The 20,999-nt window shown below is 40.3% G+C and overlaps 1 protein-coding gene across 1 annotated transcript; it reads left to right on the top strand.

The window, feature by feature from the left end:
• The first annotated feature begins 13,219 nt into the window (after positions 1 to 13,219).
• On the top strand, positions 13,220 to 20,799 carry mlana (melan-A). The gene is made up of 5 exons (XM_078558513.1): positions 13,220 to 13,347; positions 13,657 to 13,754; positions 19,209 to 19,305; positions 19,859 to 19,972; positions 20,431 to 20,799. The coding sequence occupies exons 2-5, from the start codon at positions 13,681 to 13,683 to the stop codon at positions 20,497 to 20,499; spliced, it is 354 nt and encodes a 117-aa protein (XP_078414639.1). The 5' UTR covers positions 13,220 to 13,347; positions 13,657 to 13,680; the 3' UTR covers positions 20,500 to 20,799.
• The last annotated feature ends 200 nt before the right edge of the window (positions 20,800 to 20,999 follow it).

Genomic DNA, 20,999 nt, shown 5'->3' with positions numbered 1-20,999 from the left:
CAATCTGGACACTATATTGTATTCCTTTAAGGAAAGCTAACTTTTTGACTAGGGAGATTAAAGAAGGGTTATTAGCATCGAAGGTATAGGAATTTAGACAAAAAACCTAATTGTGTTAAAATTGCATCGACAGCTTGCCTGCCCTTCTTCAAAGCTTAAAAGTTTTGCTAAGGAATGGAGAGTACACTAAACTTATAGAGGAGATGAGCAATAGGTGTGATATATGTAAGAAATACAGAAGGACAATGTCACGGCCCATAGTGAGTCTACTCTTAGCGAGGGATTTTGATGAAGTTATGGCAATGGATTTAAAGGTGTGGGATAAAGAAAAGAACATTTTTATTTTGCATTTTGTAGATTTGGCCACAAGGTTTAGCCAGTCGACGATCATACGAAATAAAGAAATGAAAATAATTGAGGACCAAATAATGGAAAAATGGATAGGGACCGGCGTGGAACCACTGGCAAAATTCATCACTGAATGGGGGGGAGTTTGCTAACTGAGTTTTGGGATATGCGCAAAAACATGAATATAATTGTTATAAATACAGCAGCAGAAAGACCTCTCAGTAGCAGTGCGTGAAAGGAATCACACAGTGCTAGATGAGATGCTTCATAAATATTGCAAATAGACTAAACTGTAAATTAACATCAGCTCTAGCACGGGCTGTTCATGCCAAGAATTCACTGCAGATATAGTCCATATCAGTTGGTTTTTGGTAGAAAACCAAAAACTCCTTCAGTCCTGAGCGATCAGCCCCAAGCTTGGGAGGGAACTACGATTAGCTCCACCTTTTTCTGCACATTTAAATGTATTACACCTGCATAGATGGGCGTTCCTTAAAGCCAAAATTTCCAAAAGAATTCAGCGAGCTCTAAGACATAATGTACAACCGTCGGAAACTAATTTTAATCAGGGAGACATGGTATACTATAAAAGAGAAGTACTTAACCAGTGGAAAGGCCTGGGAAAGGTTATAGGTAAAGATGGTGAAACAGTCATTTTGCAGAATGGGAACCAAACTATTCAGGTACAATCATCGAGGTTAGTTGGCGTGGATTACAAATTTGTGGGTCTGGAAAGGGTTATAGGAAGGGATGAGGAATCATGCGCTTCTTGTACCCATATGTTGCACGATTGAGGATCAGGTTGCTGAGGTTGACAGGGTGTCTGAAGATGGACACAGTGATTCTGATGAACAAGATGAGGCAATTTGATCCAGGGGACAACTGTCAAAAGCTGGCACTAAGGTTACATACTTGCCAGAAGGGGCCAGTCAATGGAGGGATGCAACGATTGTAGGTAGAGCAGGGATGCCACTAGAAAATATGAGAATTGGTTAAACATACGAGATAAAGGACAGGAGGTTAGGCCTATGGATTGTAACATGAAGTACAAAAATGGAAGGCACAGAAATGCAGTATCAGTTCAGACAGTGGGCCTAGGAGTGAACATGCCTCTAGGAAGAGATCATGAACTGTTGAAAGAACATCTATGAAAGGAAGAGGGTGATCAAACAGTAACAGTCTAGAGCGTGATTAAAGGGCAGGATAGTGGGCGTAGCTTAACAATGTTCAAGGAATATGGCACAGACTGGTAATGCTAAGGAGCAGAAGCCCATGTGATCAAGAAGTCTTTGTGGCTTCAAACAAATTAGACGATAAATTAATAAAGGATGCTAAACAGCAAGAACTACTAGTTGGAAAGAATTTGGGGTTTACACAGAGGTGCCAGATAGGGGACAACCAGCTCTCTCTCATAGGTGGATATGTACAGAAAAAGTAGTTCCTGATGGGACTTATAAAGCTAAAGCTAGGGTGGTGGCATGAGGGTTTGAAGAAAATTGGGTGACCAGGATACAAGAGTAGATTCATCTACGGCAGGAAGAGTTATTCTAAAGATCTTTTTGGTTCTGTTAGCTACAAATGCTTGGGAATGTAAGTCCATTGATATTAAAGCGGCTTTTTTTGCAGGGTCATCAACTTCAAAGGGAAGTTTTTCTTAGTCCACCAAAAGAGGCGCCAAATGCAGAAGGGACACTCTGGAGGCATCATTTAAACCGTTTACGCATTTATTTAGCTTCCAGAGTTTGGTATTTCTCAGTGAGGTCAGTTTTGTTAAAGTTGGGCTGTCTTCAGTTAGCTGACCTGGCAATATTTTGTTGGTACCATAGAGGGAAACTTGCAGGCATCTTTATGATGCATGCAGACTTTTTTTTTGTGGGGTGGTAGTAGCGAATTTGAAATGGTTTTCATTAATGGGCTCAGAACGGAGTTTAAAATTGGAAGTCAGCCTTCTGGTGCTTTTGAGTACATTAGATTGGAAATCAGGCAGAGCGGATCACACACCATTTTACATCAGCAATCCTACTTGGAGAACATCAATCCCATTTCAATGGGTCATGGTAGGGCCTCCCAGAAAGATAATGGCTTCTGAAACAGAAAAAGAGGAACTTGGGAGTCTAATTGGGCAACTCAATTGGCTAGGCAAACAAACAAGGGTGGATGTCAGTTTTGACATTTTGGAATTGAGAACTAAAATGAATGATCCCAAGGTTGAAGAAATCATTCTAGCAAACAAAACATTGACAAAATTAAAAATGGAGCAGGCTGTTTTGAAATTCCCACCTTTGGGTGATCTTAGAAAAATGAAACTGTTTAGTGATGCATCTTATGCAAATCTATGTGACGGATTTTTGAGTGCAGGAGGATTTATAATATTTCTCATGGGGGGTGGTGGGGGTGGAAGGTAAATGTTGCTCTTTGGCATGGGAATCTAAAGATACAGAGAGTTGTAAGTAGTACGTTGGCAGCAGAGACTCACTCCCTTGTTGAGGGGGTAGATATGGCATTTTTATATCAAAGATGTTGGCAGAAATTTTTAAAGGAAGAGGGTATTCGGAACGGTACCTATCTAATGTCTTATTGACAATAAATCACTTTGGGAAAACGTTCACTCTACAAAGTGGGTTAACGAAAAGAGATTGCGAATTAACATTGCAAGCTCAAAACAAATGCTCGAGAATAAGGAGATTGCCAAGATCAAATGGATTGACAGCAGCTACCAATTATCTGACTGCTTAACTTTTTGGAGCTCCCTCCTCTTTTAGTGATTAGACTCCTAAAAGAGGGACGTCTTTTTCTTTAAGAAGACAAAAAAGGAATACTCCTTTTGTGTGGACATGTGTTCTTTGTAAGGGGGGTGGAATATGGTGAATTTAGTGAATGAAAAATATATATTGACTTTTTTTTGTGATTTCTAAGAACTTAAGGATTACTTTCTTTTTTTCCCTCTTTAACTGTTTCCTTCCACAACAGATTTAAGGAGTTCAATTGCTAATTATTAGTTAACAACTTAAGTACCCATCTGGTTGTTATTGACCCCTTTAATCGCATTCTGATTTGATGTTGTAAAGTTTCCTTTAAGATTAGTTTTTCTTTTTTGCAATATCCCTTTAAGGGACTGCTCTTTTGATTTGTCCCTTGTTTTGGTTAATTTAGATTAATTGGTTTAAACCAAAAGAGTAAAAGGGCTAACAGGTGAGATGAGTTCTCCTCTGTAGAGTTTTATATACTTGAAATAAAATACTAGCTGAAACAGTCAGTCTTGATTTCTGTCTTTATTGCCTAACAGCTATTGGAGCTTAAACATGATAATCACCACTGAACATAGTGGTCAAGGTGCAATGTAACTTTAAGAGCTTTATGTAACTTCAACATGAAGGCCTTAGGCTTAAATTATTTTGCCTTGGTAATATGGCTGCTCTATAATCACAGGACATGGTCAGTGTTGAGTACAGTCCTCTGTCTCTTTCATCTTCATCTCTAACTAGACTATTCAACACTATTCATTGAGTATTTGTAACTGGAATGCTATTATGTTTCCAGTTGATTTTGCTGGTAAAATGTTATATGATAAAATTCTATATAAGTTTGTGTTTCTGCCTTTAGTCATGGCATGTCTTTAGTCACCGAAGAAAGATTGTTCACTTGTTTAACCAGTTCCTTGATTGCAACACTGAAAGGAGTTATGTGGGCAAGCATAACACATGGAATACATTTTGACTCCTGCCACAATTATTTATATCTGGTCAAATTTTGTTTGTATTTACAATTTTTTCAAAAAGCTGCATAATTATTGACAGCTGTTAGTGTACATTGTTAAAATATTATTGGAAATTTTGAAAAATGGCATTCTGGAAAGAAGGGGCCAGTTTTGCACTGCTAAGGTACTTTTAGTCTTTGCAAGTATTTGGACTGGACTATACATATTTACTTAATTTCCAATGGTCTCGATGGATTAGAAAATAATCTGTTTTTCAGTAGTCATCAAACTGAGTTCCTAATTCCACAAACTTATTCAAAGAAGTGAAGTGAATTCTCCCAGTGTCCAGGCAAACATTCCATTTTGGACAAAATGGTTGCCATTTGCTTACAAGAAATTACTTGAATTCAAAAATAATTGAGTGAAGCACTTTGAGATATTTTAGGACTGATTACTTAAGTTGTCTTTTTTTAAAAAATCATTTATATAATCAACTCAATCATAATTTGTCCCATTTATTTATTGCCTTGCATTTCCACCTTCTCATTTTCTGCTTTAATTGATTCTTTATAAATCTGTTTCCTCAAGATAACAATATTTAATTTATTATGTAGTGAGTGTGTAGCTCACAATATTCCACAGCTTACAATAAATAAGGCTGAGAGCCACAAACTCATTAGCCAAGTACAGCTGAGCACCACATAAGCCTAAATAAAAACAGACAATGCTGGAAATCCTCAGCAGGTCGGGCATCATCTGTGGAGAGAAACAGAATTCGGGTCGATGTCAGGACCAAATTGAAAAACATTGGTCATTTGCTATGATTTTGACAGAAAAGACTTGCAGTCTATCTGACAAGTCCCAAATCAAATACCCCTCAATTGTTCTCTCCCTCAAATATCTATCCCAATTCTCTCGCATATCCACACCATATGTTGCAGATGTTTACCATCCCTGAGTAAAGTAGGTTAACCTAAAGCATATGGGCATATTACCTCTCCTAAGCTGAATTCCTTGATTCCAGCCTTTTTGGGAACCTTGAAAACATCACCAGAGTACAATGTACTTCCTTAAGAAGCTTTAATACTCAAATAATGCCTCCTGTCTCTTTTCCAAAGCAAACAGTGCCAGGTTCACAGCTCAGATACATTAAGCTAGGGATCAACTTGTTCACCCTTTTCTGCATTTACTTCCTGGATATATATGCTAATGTTACGGCAACAGGAATTATACATATTTATTGGGCCATAACTTCCGAGCTCCTCAGTGTCAGATTTTGGGGGGGTCGGGGGTACATCAAAGATACGCTGAGGAATCCCCATCAGAAACTCCCAGGTTAGGGTTTGTACGGCAATTGCCCAGAAGCGCAAATTTCACCTGGGCAACTGGGGACCATCCAAAAATGCGATTTTTAAAATCGCAAACATCGAATCGTTTTGACTGTTACACAAGTTACCCAGAAGTTAGAAGAATTAAAACTTCCAACATCTGGGTAAATATTGTAAAGACCCAGATTGACCCCCGACTAACCGCTTTCCTCCACTGCAGCCCCCACCCCCCCCCCCCCCCACCCCACAAACCTGACATAACCCCCACATGCCACAGCAGTCCCAACCCCTCCAAGCCCGCAGGCCCGACCCTTCCCACCCCTCATGCCCCACCGAGGTCCAACCCCAACCCCCACCCCCCCACCAAGGTTCTAACCCACACAGACATCCCCCCCAACCCCCACCGCCCTGAGGTCTGACCCCCACGTATCCTCCCACCCAACCCAGCATGTCCCAACCCCCACTGCGAGTTCTGACCCCCAACCCCTCCAGGTCTCCAGGCTCCGAGATCTGACTGTCCCCACACCCCCAACCTCCAATTTTAATTTTTTCCCCCCCACCCTCCCCAAATGCTACTTATCTTAGACACTTGCCTTCCCCCTGGCCTATCTGGGACATTTAAATTTCATGGGACCTTAAAACCCACCTGTTTGCAGCAGCTACTGCTGTAAAAAACAAGGGGCTGTGGCTCCCTTCAGTTTGCCAGAGCTGAACCCTGGGGATGAGCTGCATAAAGGGTACAATTATAAAGGGGACACAGGAACAGAGGGACCTGAGAGTATATATGCATAAATCATTGAAGGTAGCCAGGTGGGGGGTGAGAGAGCAGTTTATAAAGCATATGGGATCTTGAGCTTTGTAAATAGGGGAATAAAAGTATAAAAACAAAGAGGTTATACTTTTTGAAGTGCAGCTATTCTTGTTTGTGTAGGCAGATGTAGCAGCTAATATGCATACAGCATGCTCCACAAATAACAGTGAGAAGAATGGCTGGTTAATCAGTTTTATAGATTTTAGTTGTGAGATCAATGTTGGTCAGGACACAAGTCTTATCGGGTATTTCCATATATCACTTCAGTACTAGTGAGTAGTAGAATGAAATAAATAATGATGCTACTGGGTGTTTCAATTTACACTTTGGAATGATGAAACAGTGGGAAATTGAAAAAGGATATGAGGGCAAAGAGAGTATGAGAAAAGATTAGCAGGTAACAAATAAGAACACAAAAAAAACTTGGGCTCACACAAAGAAATGGTGCACTTAGATCATAGAGGATGCGAGGTCTGCTTGCAGGAATGTTTGGTGTCACTAATCCTGGATTATCTAGCATACAATCCAAAAATGTAACACAGCCTATAGGATCAATAGAATATCTTGATCATGAAATTGACTTCCAGGCATCATGCATTCAGTAATACCTCATACCCATGTCACACCTTAATCAGGGATTCTCTTTTTTCTTTTCTGGGAAAATTATTGTTCCACAATAAGGTTAGCGAAAAGGTAACAGTTTGTCCTGAGTACATTTTCACTTTATGTTATCAATCAAAATATAAAAACTATGCCTATAACTATTTAAGGGCAAATTGTGTTTAACTCATTTGCTTGAGGTTTTTTTTGATGAAGTAACAGAGAGGGTTGAGGGTAATGCTGTTGATGTGGTGTGCATGAACTTCCAAAAGGCATTTGATAAAGTGCCGCACAACAGACTTGTGAGCAAAGTTAGAGCTCATGGAGTGAAAGGGACAGTAGCAACATGGATATGAAATTGGCTGAGTGACAGGAAATAGTTGTGGTGAAGGGTGTTTTTTTAGACTGGAGGAAGGTTTATAGTGGCGTTCCCCAGGGGTGGGTGTTAGGACCCCTGCTCTTCCTGATATATATCAAGAACCTGGACTTTGGCGTAGGGAGCACAATTTCAAAATAAGTGGATGAGACAGATCTTGGGAGTATTGTTAACTCTGAGGAGGATAATGTTAAACTTTAAAAGGACATAGAAAGGTTGGTGGACTGGTTGGATAAGTGGCGGATGAAATTTAATGCAGAGATGTTGAAATGATTCATTTTAATAGGAAGAACACAGGCAAAATAAAATGAAGGTTCAATTCTAAAGGAAGTGCAGGAGCAGAGGGACCTGAGAGTATATATGCATAAATCATTGAAGGTAGCAGGGTGGGGTGAGAGCACGGTTAATAAAGCATTTGGAATCTTGGGCTTTATAGACAGGGGAATAGAGTACAAAAACAAGGACATTATGATAAACCTTTACAAAATGTTGGTTTGCCCTCAACTGCAGTATTGCGTCCATTTCTGGGTACCACACTTTAGGAAGGATGTGAAGGCATTAGAGAGGGTGCAGAAAAGATTCATGAGAATGGTTTCTGAGATGAGGAACTTAAGTTATGTGGGTAGATTGGAGAAGTTGGGAGTGTTCTCCTTGGAGAAGAGAAAGTTGAGAGGAAGTTTGATAGAGGCATTCACAATCGTGAGGGGTCTGGGAAGAGCAGTTGGAGAGAAACCGTTCCCAATGTTGGAAGGATCAAGAACCAGATGGCACAGATTTAAGTAATTGGCAAAAGAAGCATTGGCGAGATGAGGGAAACCTTTTTACACAATTTGTACAATTTTTTTACATGATTAACAACTGGAAAATGCTGCCTTTGGTGGAAGCAGATTCAATCATGGCATTCAAAAGGGAATTGGATCATTATCTGAAAAAGAAAAAAAGTTCAGAGCTACAGGGAAAAGGCAGGAAAATGGTGAGTTGTTTTGAAGAGAGCCAGCATGGACATGACAGGCCAAAAGGCCTCCTTTGTGCTGTAACCATTCTATTATGACTCTTCTGGGACAGCAACAGTCTCGGGGCGCAATGGAAGTTGTAAGCTGCAAGGTTGCAAATAGCATTGTAAACCGAACTACCTGCGCTGTCATTTAGAAGGATGTGCTACAACTTTAAACATTTCTGTTTTAATAAACACTACATACAGGCTTGATTGTTAACCAATTTCAAAGTTTTCCTTTTCAGCAATGGAACTTCTAGTTTTCTTTGAATAACCAAGATAGAGTCAGTGATAGGACAATTAGTACATGGTCTTTGGTAGGTATGGATTTGATGGCTTTTTATGTTCCCTACATTTTTAATATTCAAATGTTCCTACATTCCTGTACACTTTGCTGTTGCAATTATGACTCTAGCTTTCTCATGTGACTTAGTGTTGGCCTCAACTTCAGCTGACTGGGAGAGGTGGTTCTGTGGAGGCATAACACTTGTTTTACAGAAACAAGTTATATAAACCAGTCTACGTAAATATTGTCAATAAAATTGTAACCATAGCTCCTGTGCCACAAATACCCTTTATGTTTCAGCACTCTAATAGTCAAAGGAATCAGTAGCTGTGCTTTGAAACAACATACATTCCATCTTCTGAACCTTTAGGGGTCTGGGAAGAGCAGTTGGAGAGAAACCGTTCCCAATGTTGGAAGGATCAAGAACGAGATGGCACAGATTTAAGTAATTTGCGAAAAAAGCATTGGTGAGATGAGGAAAACTGTGTTTCTAAATGTGCCGCTTCATCTTAACTGAACCTTAAATACCCACTGAAATGTGGTTGATTTGAACTGCCCTCTTAAATGGTGTAGCAAGTTTCATAATTGCATTAAACTGATACAAAGAAGTCTAACAATAAAACCAGGTGAACCTGGAAATGACCCAATGAACACAACAAAGGTACATCCTGCCCAGCCTACCCTGCAAAGTCCTTCTCACTAGCCAATAGTGACTTGTCTAAACTGGGAGATTGTCACATAGACCAGTCAAGCAACAGCCTTGCATAGTGCCTTGCATAATCATACATTGCTCAAAATCATACTTTTCAACTAATATTCAAGATTTCTCCATCACCATCTCTGGGTTCTGGGTATGTCCTGTCCCAGTGGAAGGACGGACTCACCAGAGATGGCAGCACAGTTAGGAGGGAGTTGTCCTGAGAGTCTTCAATCTTGACTCTGTCTCAATAAGTCTAATGACATAAGGTCAATCAAATATAAGGAAACCTCCTGCTGTTTACCACCTACTGACCTCCCTGATGAATTTGTATTCCTCCATGTTGAATACCACTTGGAAGAAGCACTGAGGGTAGCAAGGGCAAAGAATATAGTCTGGGTGGGGAACATCAATGTCTATCAACAGTGGCTTAGTAAGGCCACTGCTGCCCAAGCTGGTTGAATCCTGAAGGACACACCTGCCAGACTAGGTCTGAGGCAGGTGCTGAGGGATAAGCCTATTTGACCTCGTCCTCACTAATCAACCTGTCAGATGCATCTGATCACGATGGTATTAGTACTGCATGATCCTTGAGGAGACAAAGTCTCTTCACACTGAGCCATAAAAAATCCTGTAGGAGATGTGAGGCCCCATTCGAGTCACTGGCTCACATCTCCGGCAGCTGTCCGTTTGTGAAAAATGCTAGAATCAAAAGACACAACAAAATCCTGGACCGCTTACAGCAGTTCATCGCCAAATATGGCTGGACATCTCACCTAGAACCAAGGCTCTTCGGAAAGGACGGGTCCCTTTGGAAACCAGATCTAGTCCTCGTCAAAGACGGAGTAGTCGTGGTGGTGGATGTGACAGTACGCTTTGAAGAAGCGCCACACACCTCCATCATTTTACATAGCAGTGCCACAGTGCTAAATGGCCTTGATTCAGAACAGATCTAACAGCTCAAAAATGGGCATCTGTGAGGTGCTGTAGGCCATCAGAGGAATTATATTCAACCGCAATCTTCAACCTCATGACCTGGTATATCCCTCACTCTACCATTACTATCAAAGCAGGGAACTAACCCTGGTTCAATGAAGAGAGCGTGCCAGGTTCAGCAGCAGGCATACCTAAACTGAAATGCAAACCTGATGAAGGTCCAAGACAGGACTACATGCATAATAAACAGTGGAAACAGCATTCTACAGACGAAGCTAAGCAATCCCACAACTAATGGATCAGATCAAAGGCCTGCAGTCCTATCACATCCATTGGTGAATGGCAGTGGACAAGTAATGAGAAGAGGAGGCTCCACAAACATCCCGATCCTCAGTAATGGGGGAGCCCAGCACGAGTACAAAAGACAAGGCTTCAGCATTTGCAACCATCTTCAGTCAGAAGTGCCAAGTGGATGATCCATCTTGGCCTCTTCCTGTGGTTCCCAGCATCAGTGATGTCAGATTTCAGCCAATTCAATTCTCTCCAAATGATATCAAGAGATGGCTGAGCACACTGGAGACAGCAAAAGCTATGGGCCCGACAACATCCCAGCTGTAGTGCTGAAGAGGTTGGAAGTGGGGATGCTCGCTGATGATTGCTGTGTTGTTTTATTTGCAACTCCTCATTCTGTGGCTGCATGCAGCAAGATCTGGACAACATTCTGACTTGGGTTGATAAGTGGCAAGTATCATTTGTGCCAAACAAGTTCCAGGCAATAACTATCTCCAACAAATGAGAACCTAACCATCTTCCTTTGACATTTAACAGAATTACCATTGCTAATTTACCCATCATTATTATACTGAGGATCACTATTGATCAGAAACCTAACTGGACCAGCTACATAAATAAAAGGTCAGAGGCTTGGTATTCTGCGGAGAGTAACTTACCTTCTGATCCCCCAAAGCCTTTTCTAATATCTACAAGGAACAAGTCAGGAGTGGGATGGAATACTCTCCACTTGCTTGGGTGAATGCAGCCGACAAGAATCAAAGCTCAATACCATCCAGGATAAAGCAGGCCGCTTACTTGGCATCCCAGCCACCACTTCAAATATTAATTCCCTCCATCACTGGCACACAGAGGCTGCAGTATATACCATCAAAAAATGCACTGTAGCAACCCATCAAGGCTTCTTCAACAGCACCTTTCAAACCTCTTCCTCTAGGCAGTAGAGGTCACAAGGACAGCAGGTGCAAGGGAGCATCACCACCTAGGTTCCCTGCCAAGTTACATACCAGCCTAGCATGGAAATATATCGCTGTTCCTTCACTACTGCTGGGAAAAATTCCTGGAATTCCCTCCCTAATAGCACTGGATGTACCTACACCACAGTGGTTCAAGGCAGCAGCTCACCCTCACCTTTTTTAAGGGCAATTAAGGATGGACAGTAAGCTGGCCTTTGCCAGCACTGCCAACGACCCATGAACAAAAGAAAATTGTGTCTTTGAGGAGGCCAGTAGCTTCAGCGTTATGCTCACCGCATTTTATCAGTGGTATGTGAGTTATATATGGAAGAGAAAATTAATATGAGGGCTCTTCCTGGCATTGCTCATGTGCCCCCTGGCCATTCTACCCGAATGTGATTCAGATACTGAATGCATATATTCAAAGGCAAATGTCTATTTGCATTATGGTCTAGCACTTGTCGGAAAAATGGGGACAATCTGTGTATATGTGGATATTGGGAGGGGACAAGAGAAAAAAGAAAAACAGGTGGGAAAGAACCTGCTTCAGCCAAATGCATTCATCAAAAATACAGGCCACGTGAAAAAAATTTCTGCAGTGATTTGGTTTGTCAATTGCACAAACATTTCTACACCAGGGTGGCAAGGACATTTTTACAGTTTGTTGTATACAATATGCGCAGTCCTATATAATCTGACTTAAGTCAACTCTATGAACTTTGCAAGTCTTCCATATACCTATGCTGTATTGCAATTTCAGCTCTACAAATGCCCTGTAATTAAGATTCTGGTGTTGGGCCCAGAAAATTGGGAATGGAGCAAGGTGTAATCTCATGCCCCTTGGGTTCAATATTAGACAGAATATAACTTAATGCAGTGTGATTTACAATGTGGTCAGGTATCCTTTAGGCCTCCTAATGACTCTTGAGTGTTAAACTCACCCAGAGTTTATTTCGGTGAGGGTACTAGTTATGTTCTACCTTGAGGTCGCTTTGCTCGGGAACCGGTTGCACGCTTATCTGTCAGTGGGTGAGTTGATAACAAAATACTGCTACGCAGAGATCAATATGGAATGAAGCACATGCTATTTATTTATACAGGCAACAGAGCACTGACATGGTGTGCTTCTCCAGCCAGACCCTACTCTAGACCAACATGAACGTTGTTGTCTCTGCTGCATAGCTATTGGGTCTTACGGTCATGTGGTCAATCTGTTCACATTCTCTTTAAGGTGTATTGCACCTCAGATTACCACAGTACCAGATCATGGCTTCAGTTCATATAAATTTAAATTATGCTTTGAAGCATCGACATGCACTATAAACTCAAGGTTGGACTTGACAATCCCAGTGGTGGATGGGCAGTATAAACAAATTAACACTAGTTGCAAATGGAATGTGGCTAACAATCCAAGATGTCCTCTGCAATCGAACAGCCTGACGACGTTTAAACCCTCGGCTCATGCATGGAGAACACCTTTATAGATGGGGTACCAGGAGACTAAAAACACCAGTTGAACATGTCCCAGCACAAGTCAGAATCATCAAGAGCTGGGGCTGGATCAGGCTCAGAGGTGTGGGGGGGGAAGAACCCATAATCAGAATAATGATTGATAACTTGTGCATGAATAATGTGAATCTGCTTCAATAACCATTAATGGAACCTTGTCCCTTTTTAGAGCTAGCAAGCAGCAATTAAGAAAGTCACATGCTGGAAAAATCAACAAGGAGGTCTTGTTTGGACTCAGAACTGAATTTCAGTCTTATGCCTACTTGATGTTATTAAAACAGACAGCATATTGAATTGGAAGAAGCTGCTGACAGTTTTCTTAGGTTTTTGCATGCTGGTATGCCGCTTATTCATGCCAATTAGAGCTAAGAAATGTCCAGGTCTCGGTCTCATGATAGTCATGAGAACTCTGCTCAGAGGAGGAGGGAAGAAAAACAAGGAATTATATGTGTAGTACCATTGCTACTCAGTCCAGGAATCAAGAGCTCGCCAGACGTCAGCACCAGCTTCTAACACGGGTAAAGTTGCCACAGCTCATTATTGATGCAATCAAATTAGTTCACATTTGGCTTTAGTTTTAATTCAAATGAATACCATTTAAATGTATGAAATTTGTTCAGTATTCAATGATGTGACAGCAGCTACTATATAAATTTAATTATTTCATAATATGATTTAAAAATTCTAGAGTTTAATCTTTTCTGAGTATTATTGTAGTGTTCATTGTGAATTAAATGGTGGAAAGATTTGATTTGTAAATAGATTTGATGTTTTACTTTTTTTTAAGGGATCTGTGATTATCCTTATCTTTTTTTTTTATTCCTTAGACGAACTGATACAAAACCTCAGAAATGCCAAAAGGTGATTACACTCTGCAAGGAGTTTTTGGTCCTGGGAGAGGTGGACCTTACCTCAAATCAGAAGAGTAAGTTTGAGTTCCCCATAGTTGGAAACACAGGCATATTAATCGCCTTCTCTATTGTCATGTTATTCTGTCACTACTATTGGCATTATCCGATTACAGTCTATCAGCTCTGCTAAATCGATTTATACATTAAATTAATGCGTTCCCTCAATTAAAACCGGATTATGTTTATCAATAACTCACAGAATGGGTGAACTTTAAAAGCTCTGCTGTAAAAAGCAGTGGTTGATATAATATTATTTTACTTTGTTGGTTGATTGTTATTATCAGCTCTGGTTTGATTGAAATATCTTCCAAGTTTCCACTATTGCTATATGGAAATAAACACCTTTGTTGGATTTATGGGACAGTGGCTGTAAGCAGAGTACGTCTGGTAAAGTACCTTCTTGCAGCCTCCATGTAGAATTGAAATGATAAATGTGTGATCTTAAGTGGATTGTGTCCAGTAAGTTTGATGGTGTAGTTTAAATATGTTTGTATTGAATTCTAAACAATTAGTTGTAGCTCTATAACTTACTGGTAAATAAAACTTGTACTTAGAACTGACAGAATCCCTCCTATTAAAAGGGTGCATGTAAGGGCAAGGGCGAGATGCAGTAAGATGACAGCATGCTCAGGTTGAGCATATACAGCGGCATTGACCTTTTAAAGTACAATGGCCTGTTTCTGTGCTGTAACTACTATGTGACTCTCTGTAAAAGGTGTCACAACAAAAATGAATGATCTAAGCTTCAGATGAGGGGACAGTTAGCTCAGTTGTCTCAATGGCTAGAGTGTGGTGCAGAATAACGACAACAACATGGGTTCAATTCCCATACCAGCTGAGGTAGTGCTTGGAGTTTACCTCCTCGCCTTGTCTCATTGTGATTATCTTGGCATAATCCATGCATAGCAAACCTCAGTCAACAAGGATGCTACATGTCGAGAGACAGTGCTTCAGATTTGGAGGCTGAAGGATGTATTGGAAAGTGGCCACAATTCCTACTGTAGAACTATTGCAATTTTGGCAGTTTCTAAAACTGCTCCTGTATTACTAGAGATATACACTAGTTTAGAATATCATGCACCATGCCCCTCACCACCCATAACCCAGGTTTATTAAAACCTGGCCTTCCAGGAAATCATACTCAGTGAAGCCCAGTTTCCACGAACCAGCAACATGAATGCAGATCTTATGCAATGTAAAAGATGTGTTACAGCTGGCATTGTGGGGTTATTAAGGCTCAGAGGGAGGCCATTTAGCCCACAAAATCTATGCTAGCTAACTGTGGAGCAATCCAATTAGTCCCATTTCCATGCTCTATCCCAGAAACGATGTACATTTATTTAATCCACTTGCCTTTTGAAATGATTCATGGTCTCTACTTCCACCACTGACTTGGGCAGAAGTTCCAGGTTATTAGCACTTACTGTGTAAAAAGAAAAATTCTTCTTCCCATCCCCTGCATCTCTTGCCAAAAACCTTAAATCAGTGTCCCCAAGTACTTGTGTCAGCAGCTAATAGGAACAGTTTTTTTTCCCTACCTTATCTAACCCTATCATAATTTTGTACACCTCCATCAATCCTCTTTACTGCAAGGAGAGCAACCCCAGATTCTCAAACTTAATCTTTCAGCTAAATTCTCTCATCCCCGGAACCATTCCAATAAATCTCATCAGCACCCTCTCGAGTGTCCGTCCTAAAATACAGTGACAAGAACTGGATGCAATAATCTCTTGCTGTGGCCTAACCAGAGCCTCATACAAGTTCAGCATAATTTCCCTCCTTTTGTAATCAATACCTCTATTTATGAACCCCAAGATCCCATATGCTTTGCTAACTGCTCTCTCAATATCTCCTGCCACCTTCAAAGATATATACGCATTAACCCCCAAGCCAATGTACACTCATCAGAACTATGACATTTAGCCTATATTTCCACTCCCTATTCCTTTTGCCAAAGTGCATCACTTAATACTCCCCTGTATTAAATTCCATCTGCCATTTGTCTGCCCATTCTGCTAGCATCTGTCCTGCTGTAGTATATTGGTATCATGCTCACTGTCAGCCAAACCTCCAAGTTTGGAATTATTGGAAAACTTTGATATTTTACTTTGTATTCCAAGTCATTTATACATATCAAAAGAAAACAGTGATCCTAGCACTGATCCTTGAGGAACACCAGTGCCTAACACCCTCCAGTCTGAAAAACACACCTTTATTACAACATGATGTTTCCTGTCCTTAAGCCAGATTTTTATCCAAGTTGACACTGACCTTCCTATTCCATGAACCTCAATTTTGTTAACCAGCCTTTTTGTATGGTACATTGTCCAAGCTTTTTTGAAAAATACATTTGGCCCTTATCCATTGCTTTCCCTTAATCAACCTGTCACTTCATCAAAAAAAATTCAGTTAGATTAATCAAGAACAATTTACCTTTTACAAATCCATGCTGGCTCTCCTTGATTTACTCAAAATTGCCTGTTATTTTGCCCCTATTATTTATATTGTTCTGTTGGATATGATCTTCACTTGGCAAAGTTGTTGATAACTTCAGTACAAAGTTGCCTTGTCAGAAAAATTACTGCCAGCATTATTTTTGCTCATGGGTAAACTATGCATTTGGATTTACCACTCTTGTGCACTGTGCAAAACCTAATGAACCCCTCGAGTTTCTTAGGGCAGAATTTTTCATATGGCAGGCGGGCTGGGCGAGAGCGAGCGCGGAGCCAATCGCCACCCGTGATTGGCTCCGTGCCACCATTTTACGTGGGCGGGCCCAGCGCAATACACGACCAGTAGCGCTCAGCGCTACCTGTCCGGCCGGTGGGGGGAGGGAGAGTCTGGGCCAGCACTCTTTCGTGCATGCGCGCGAAAGGAATAGATATTAAAATAATTAAATAAATGATTTAAAAATTTATTTAAACATGTCCCCTTATGTGACTGTATAACATGAGATGGGACATGTTTTTATTTTTATGAAAACTTTTTTATTTATTTAATAAAAGCTTTAGGAAACCTCCTCCTGCCTGTGGATGAGGTTTCTTAAAAAAACGCAAAGGCCACTTGGGCTTTTTGCCTGCCTGCCAACCTTAAGGTTGGACGGGCAGCATTACTAATTACATGAATTGCTTTCTAATGGCTTTAATAGGCCGTTTACATAATCGGTGGGCGTGCAGCCGACTCCTGTGCACGCCCGCCGAATGAAATATTGCAGGACTGCACGATGACATCGGGACGCATGCCCAACGTCATCGTGCATCATTTTATGCGTGGGCGTGTCGGGCCTGCCCCTGCACAACGACTGAAAAATTCTGCCCCTAATTTCCCTTAACTACAACATGTCTCTGTCATCGTCACACAAAAACTCAATATAATGTTCCATGGTCTCATGCCTCTCCCGCCTCCAATTTTTTTAAAAAGTTTTTTTTCTATGAAGACAATTTCCCTTTTAAACTGCAATTCATTGCTTGAAATAAAAAAAATCACCAACTCAGAGTAATTTAATTCAAAGTGATGGCCCAGAGAGTTTATTATATCATGGTGCTAAAAATACATCCCAAGAACACCAAAAGGCTAACTTCAGAGGCAAAGTTCCAAATCAGACAAAGTTATCTCCATTAACCAGGCTTATATTGGCATAAGAGTGGCATTTATCTGTCAATTGGAGTTTGTGTAGCTAGCTTGTCTGAAGACGTTAATATCTCAACATTTAAACGCCTCACCATTTGCAGAGTTAAGTATTCCAAACTGTTTTATCCCCCTGACTCCCCACCGCATTGGTTTTAAACACAGTCATATTGAATCGCCTGGATCAACAATAAAAAAATTCTCAGTAATATAATTTATAAAACATTAATTTAAAAACACTATCAATATGAAAGTTACATCTACAAAATATAGGCATATTGAGGCCCTTAAGTAGCCAATTAATGGCTACTTAAGTGCCTCATCCTGCCCACGTTACTGGTGGGTAGCCCAGCAACTTTTACTGTGTTGGCTAGAGTTGGGCAAGAGGGGTGTCCCCTGCGACAATCAGAGGCACTCCCTCCATTACCAGGTCTTATTTCCCTTTAACCCTCCCCCATTGGTCTCTCAAACCCAACCACAACCCCCTCGCTGGGGCCTGTCAGCCATGTCCCGCAGATTACCCGAACTTACCTCAAGTCCGCCAACCATTAGTTCCTTTATTTCAGGGACTGCCTGAAGTTCCAACAGTGGCTACTGCTTGAACCCAGCACTGCTGGGTCTACAGAGCTGCCAGCCAATCGGATTGGGCAGCAGTTCTCTAAGGCAGAACTCCTTCGCCAGGTCAGGGCAGAAGTGTGGTCCCCCAATTAATGCCTCGCAGAGTGTTAAATGGCTGTAGGCAGCCAGTATCAGGAGTCATGTGTTTCCTATCGACTCAGTCAGCAGGGCTAGAAACCCCAACATCCAAAAAATCCTGTCCCTGAGGTTATCAGAAACTAGAATTATAGCCATATCACCATTTTTCAAATGACTTGTTTTGTCATGGTAAATCCGTGCTCAACAGGAGAGAATTATCTGCCAATGAAAGTGTTTGGTCATGTTGTGATATCTTTTAAAGGGGGTGAAGCACAGATTCGTCAGAATGTTAACAGGGCTAAAAAGGGTCAATTTAGGAGACAAATTGCAGAGACCACACTTCAATTCCCTTGAATATAGAATTGAGGGGTAATTTAAATGAAGTGTTTAGGATTATTAAAGGATTGATAGAAAGAGAATATATCCTCTGTTGGATGTGTCTGTAACAAGTGAGCATAACCCTAAAATTAAACCAGAACCTTTCAGGAGTGATACTCTCTTAGGGTGGCCGAGTTGTGCTATTAATGTTTGAGTTGAACTGCAGACACTTCTTGGGTGGAAACCCCTAAGTTTATTTACAATATACTCAGCAGCAACTACACATGTGCTTTTGACTCCAACTCTATCTCTACACTGACTGCTGACGTGACCTGCGCTACTCTCCTTTTGGTTAGTACAGATCATGTGATCTTGCTGAACAAGTATTATTCTTAAAAGGTACATTGCACACTAAATAAAACCAAAATTAATACAGATACCAAAAACGTTTCATGCAAAGGGATGTGGAAATCTCACACCACCCCCCCAAAGAAAGCTGTTGAGGCTGGGGGTCAGCTGAAATTTTCAAAAAATTAGGCAAGAGTATTAAGGACTCCAGATCCAGACAGGTAGATGAGTTAACCTACAGGTCAGTCATGATTTAACTGAATAGGTGCAGGCTCCAGAGGCTGAATTCTATCTGCCTGTAAGAGCCTGTATGTGATCAAAACCGATCAAGACAAAAGTCTGCAGTAACCCTTGCTAATAATTACTGATAAGGGATGCACTTTCTGGAATACAATAAATGAACAATTTGCATTTTATATCAGCAAAAAGGTAGATAAAACTAATATTTGAATTGCCACTTCCTTTTTACTCTTTTTCAGGGCTATTGGTATTGCTCTTCTGGTGATAATCCTTGTTGTTCTATTGATAATTGGATGCTGGTTCTATAAGAAACGTAATGGATACTTGATCCTCCAGGTAATTTTTTTTTTTAAAAAGAACATTTGACTCTGCAGTTGTGTTTAACTAAAAGACTGTGTGTAGTAGTACAAATTGTTGAAAGGATGTGCAGTGGAATAGTGTACCCTCTAGAATTAAGAAAAAGCCTGATTTTAATTGTTTAATGGTTAGGTCAAATCTAGTATGATTTCAGTCCCAAAGTTCCAGCAACCAACTCCTATTTGCTAACTTGCAGACTATTATACTGGAACTTTATGCAGTCTGGCATATGGATTTTGCAATTTGTACTTGCATTAGCAATTGTACCTGGGAGAGACTTCCGTCGATTGTATTATAACTAACCTGAATGTTTTGTAGCCAAAAAGGCAACTAATTAGTTTTACTAAAGGCAACTAATTAGTTTTACTAGCTAAATATTTAGTAGCAATAAACACCCCACAAAATGTGGAAACTTTGAAAATCATACCCCAGTTAACTCATACTAGGTGCTTGCATAGCCTTTTTAAGCAATGTTGTATGATTGGCATTTCACCACTTCACGGTGTACTCAGTAATACCCTTCTCATTTCAGAACCGACGCTTGTCTAATACCACCATGGGTTCTTTGATGGCAAGACACCACATCGAAGAAGGAACCCCTTTGGAGACCAAAGCTTCTCTGAATGATTACACTAGCTCAAATCTGGTAAAATTGTACTTCTTTCCCCAAATTTATCTAATGGATGAATGTATACTTTTCAGAGTTAGAAATTCGCACATGGCTTACAATTTGGGCTTTCTTGGAAAATTGAAGATGTGACATTCTGTGTAATCTAGAAGATCGAATTTTATTCTCTGGTGTTAAGACACAATACAACAATCTGTAGTGTCTTCAAGCACTCCAACAACAAATTCAAAAGCAATATGCACTACAGACTGAATCTTTATAAATTCCCATATACTTTTCAATAATCTGACAAAGATCAACTTACTTGAGATTACTATGCTACCACATAACTGTGCAAATTGAAATTTGTAAAAAAAAAATTGCTAAGCATGTTGTGCATATGGTTTACAGTATTAAAACGTACACCAATTCCTGCATGTTAGATTAAGCACGTTCATTAGCCTAAAAAACAAATCAATGTTATTTTCTCTTAACAGATTCCAAATGCTCCTCCTGCATATGAGAAAATTGCTTCAGAACAATTGCCACCAGCATATTCTCCATAAATTGTCAATGCACATCGATCCAGCTTTTCAGATGAATCATCATCATCCCAGACTTGGTTAAATAGCAATGTAATCGTCATAAACTAGTTGCTTACATACTGTCATATTTGTGTGGTGAAATAAACCAAAATTAAGTAATTTGCACACTAAATCTAGGATTGTATTTGGCCGTGAGAATTCTTCAAAAATTTCACCAGACAAATGGCTGATATTTGTTGAATTGTTTGTAGTTTAGTAGCTGAATTAAATTGCATAGGACTGGTGACATATTATACACACTAGACAAATGCTTTAATGTAATTGCAAGGATTTATTTTACAAGGTAATAAGTAAGCACAATGTGTGTTTACAATCCGAACTTGATTTGAGTGAGCTTGTCTCTCTTCAAGAAAAATGTTAAGAGATCAACAGTAAATACAATTATTGTATTATGTTTCCTGCTGCTATAATTAAAAGGTGCAAGATTCACCTTGCTAGGAAAATGTAGCAGATTTCTGCAT

The sequence above is a fragment of the Cetorhinus maximus genome, chromosome 2 (assembly GCF_964194155.1).
Source record: "Cetorhinus maximus chromosome 2, sCetMax3.hap1.1, whole genome shotgun sequence".
NCBI lineage: Eukaryota > Metazoa > Chordata > Chondrichthyes > Lamniformes > Cetorhinidae > Cetorhinus > Cetorhinus maximus.
This window is presented reverse-complemented; position numbering and strand designations above follow the sequence as displayed.

Coding starts and splice junctions, on each gene's coding strand:
- mlana (XM_078558513.1), top strand. CDS start 13,681: ATGCCAAAAGGTGATTACACTCTGCAAGGAGTTTTTGGTCCTGGGAGA. Junction 19,306..19,858: donor ATGGATACTTGATCCTCCAG/GTAATTTTTTTT, acceptor TTCTCATTTCAG/AACCGACGCTTGTCTAATAC. Junction 19,973..20,430: donor ATTACACTAGCTCAAATCTG/GTAAAATTGTAC, acceptor TTCTCTTAACAG/ATTCCAAATGCTCCTCCTGC.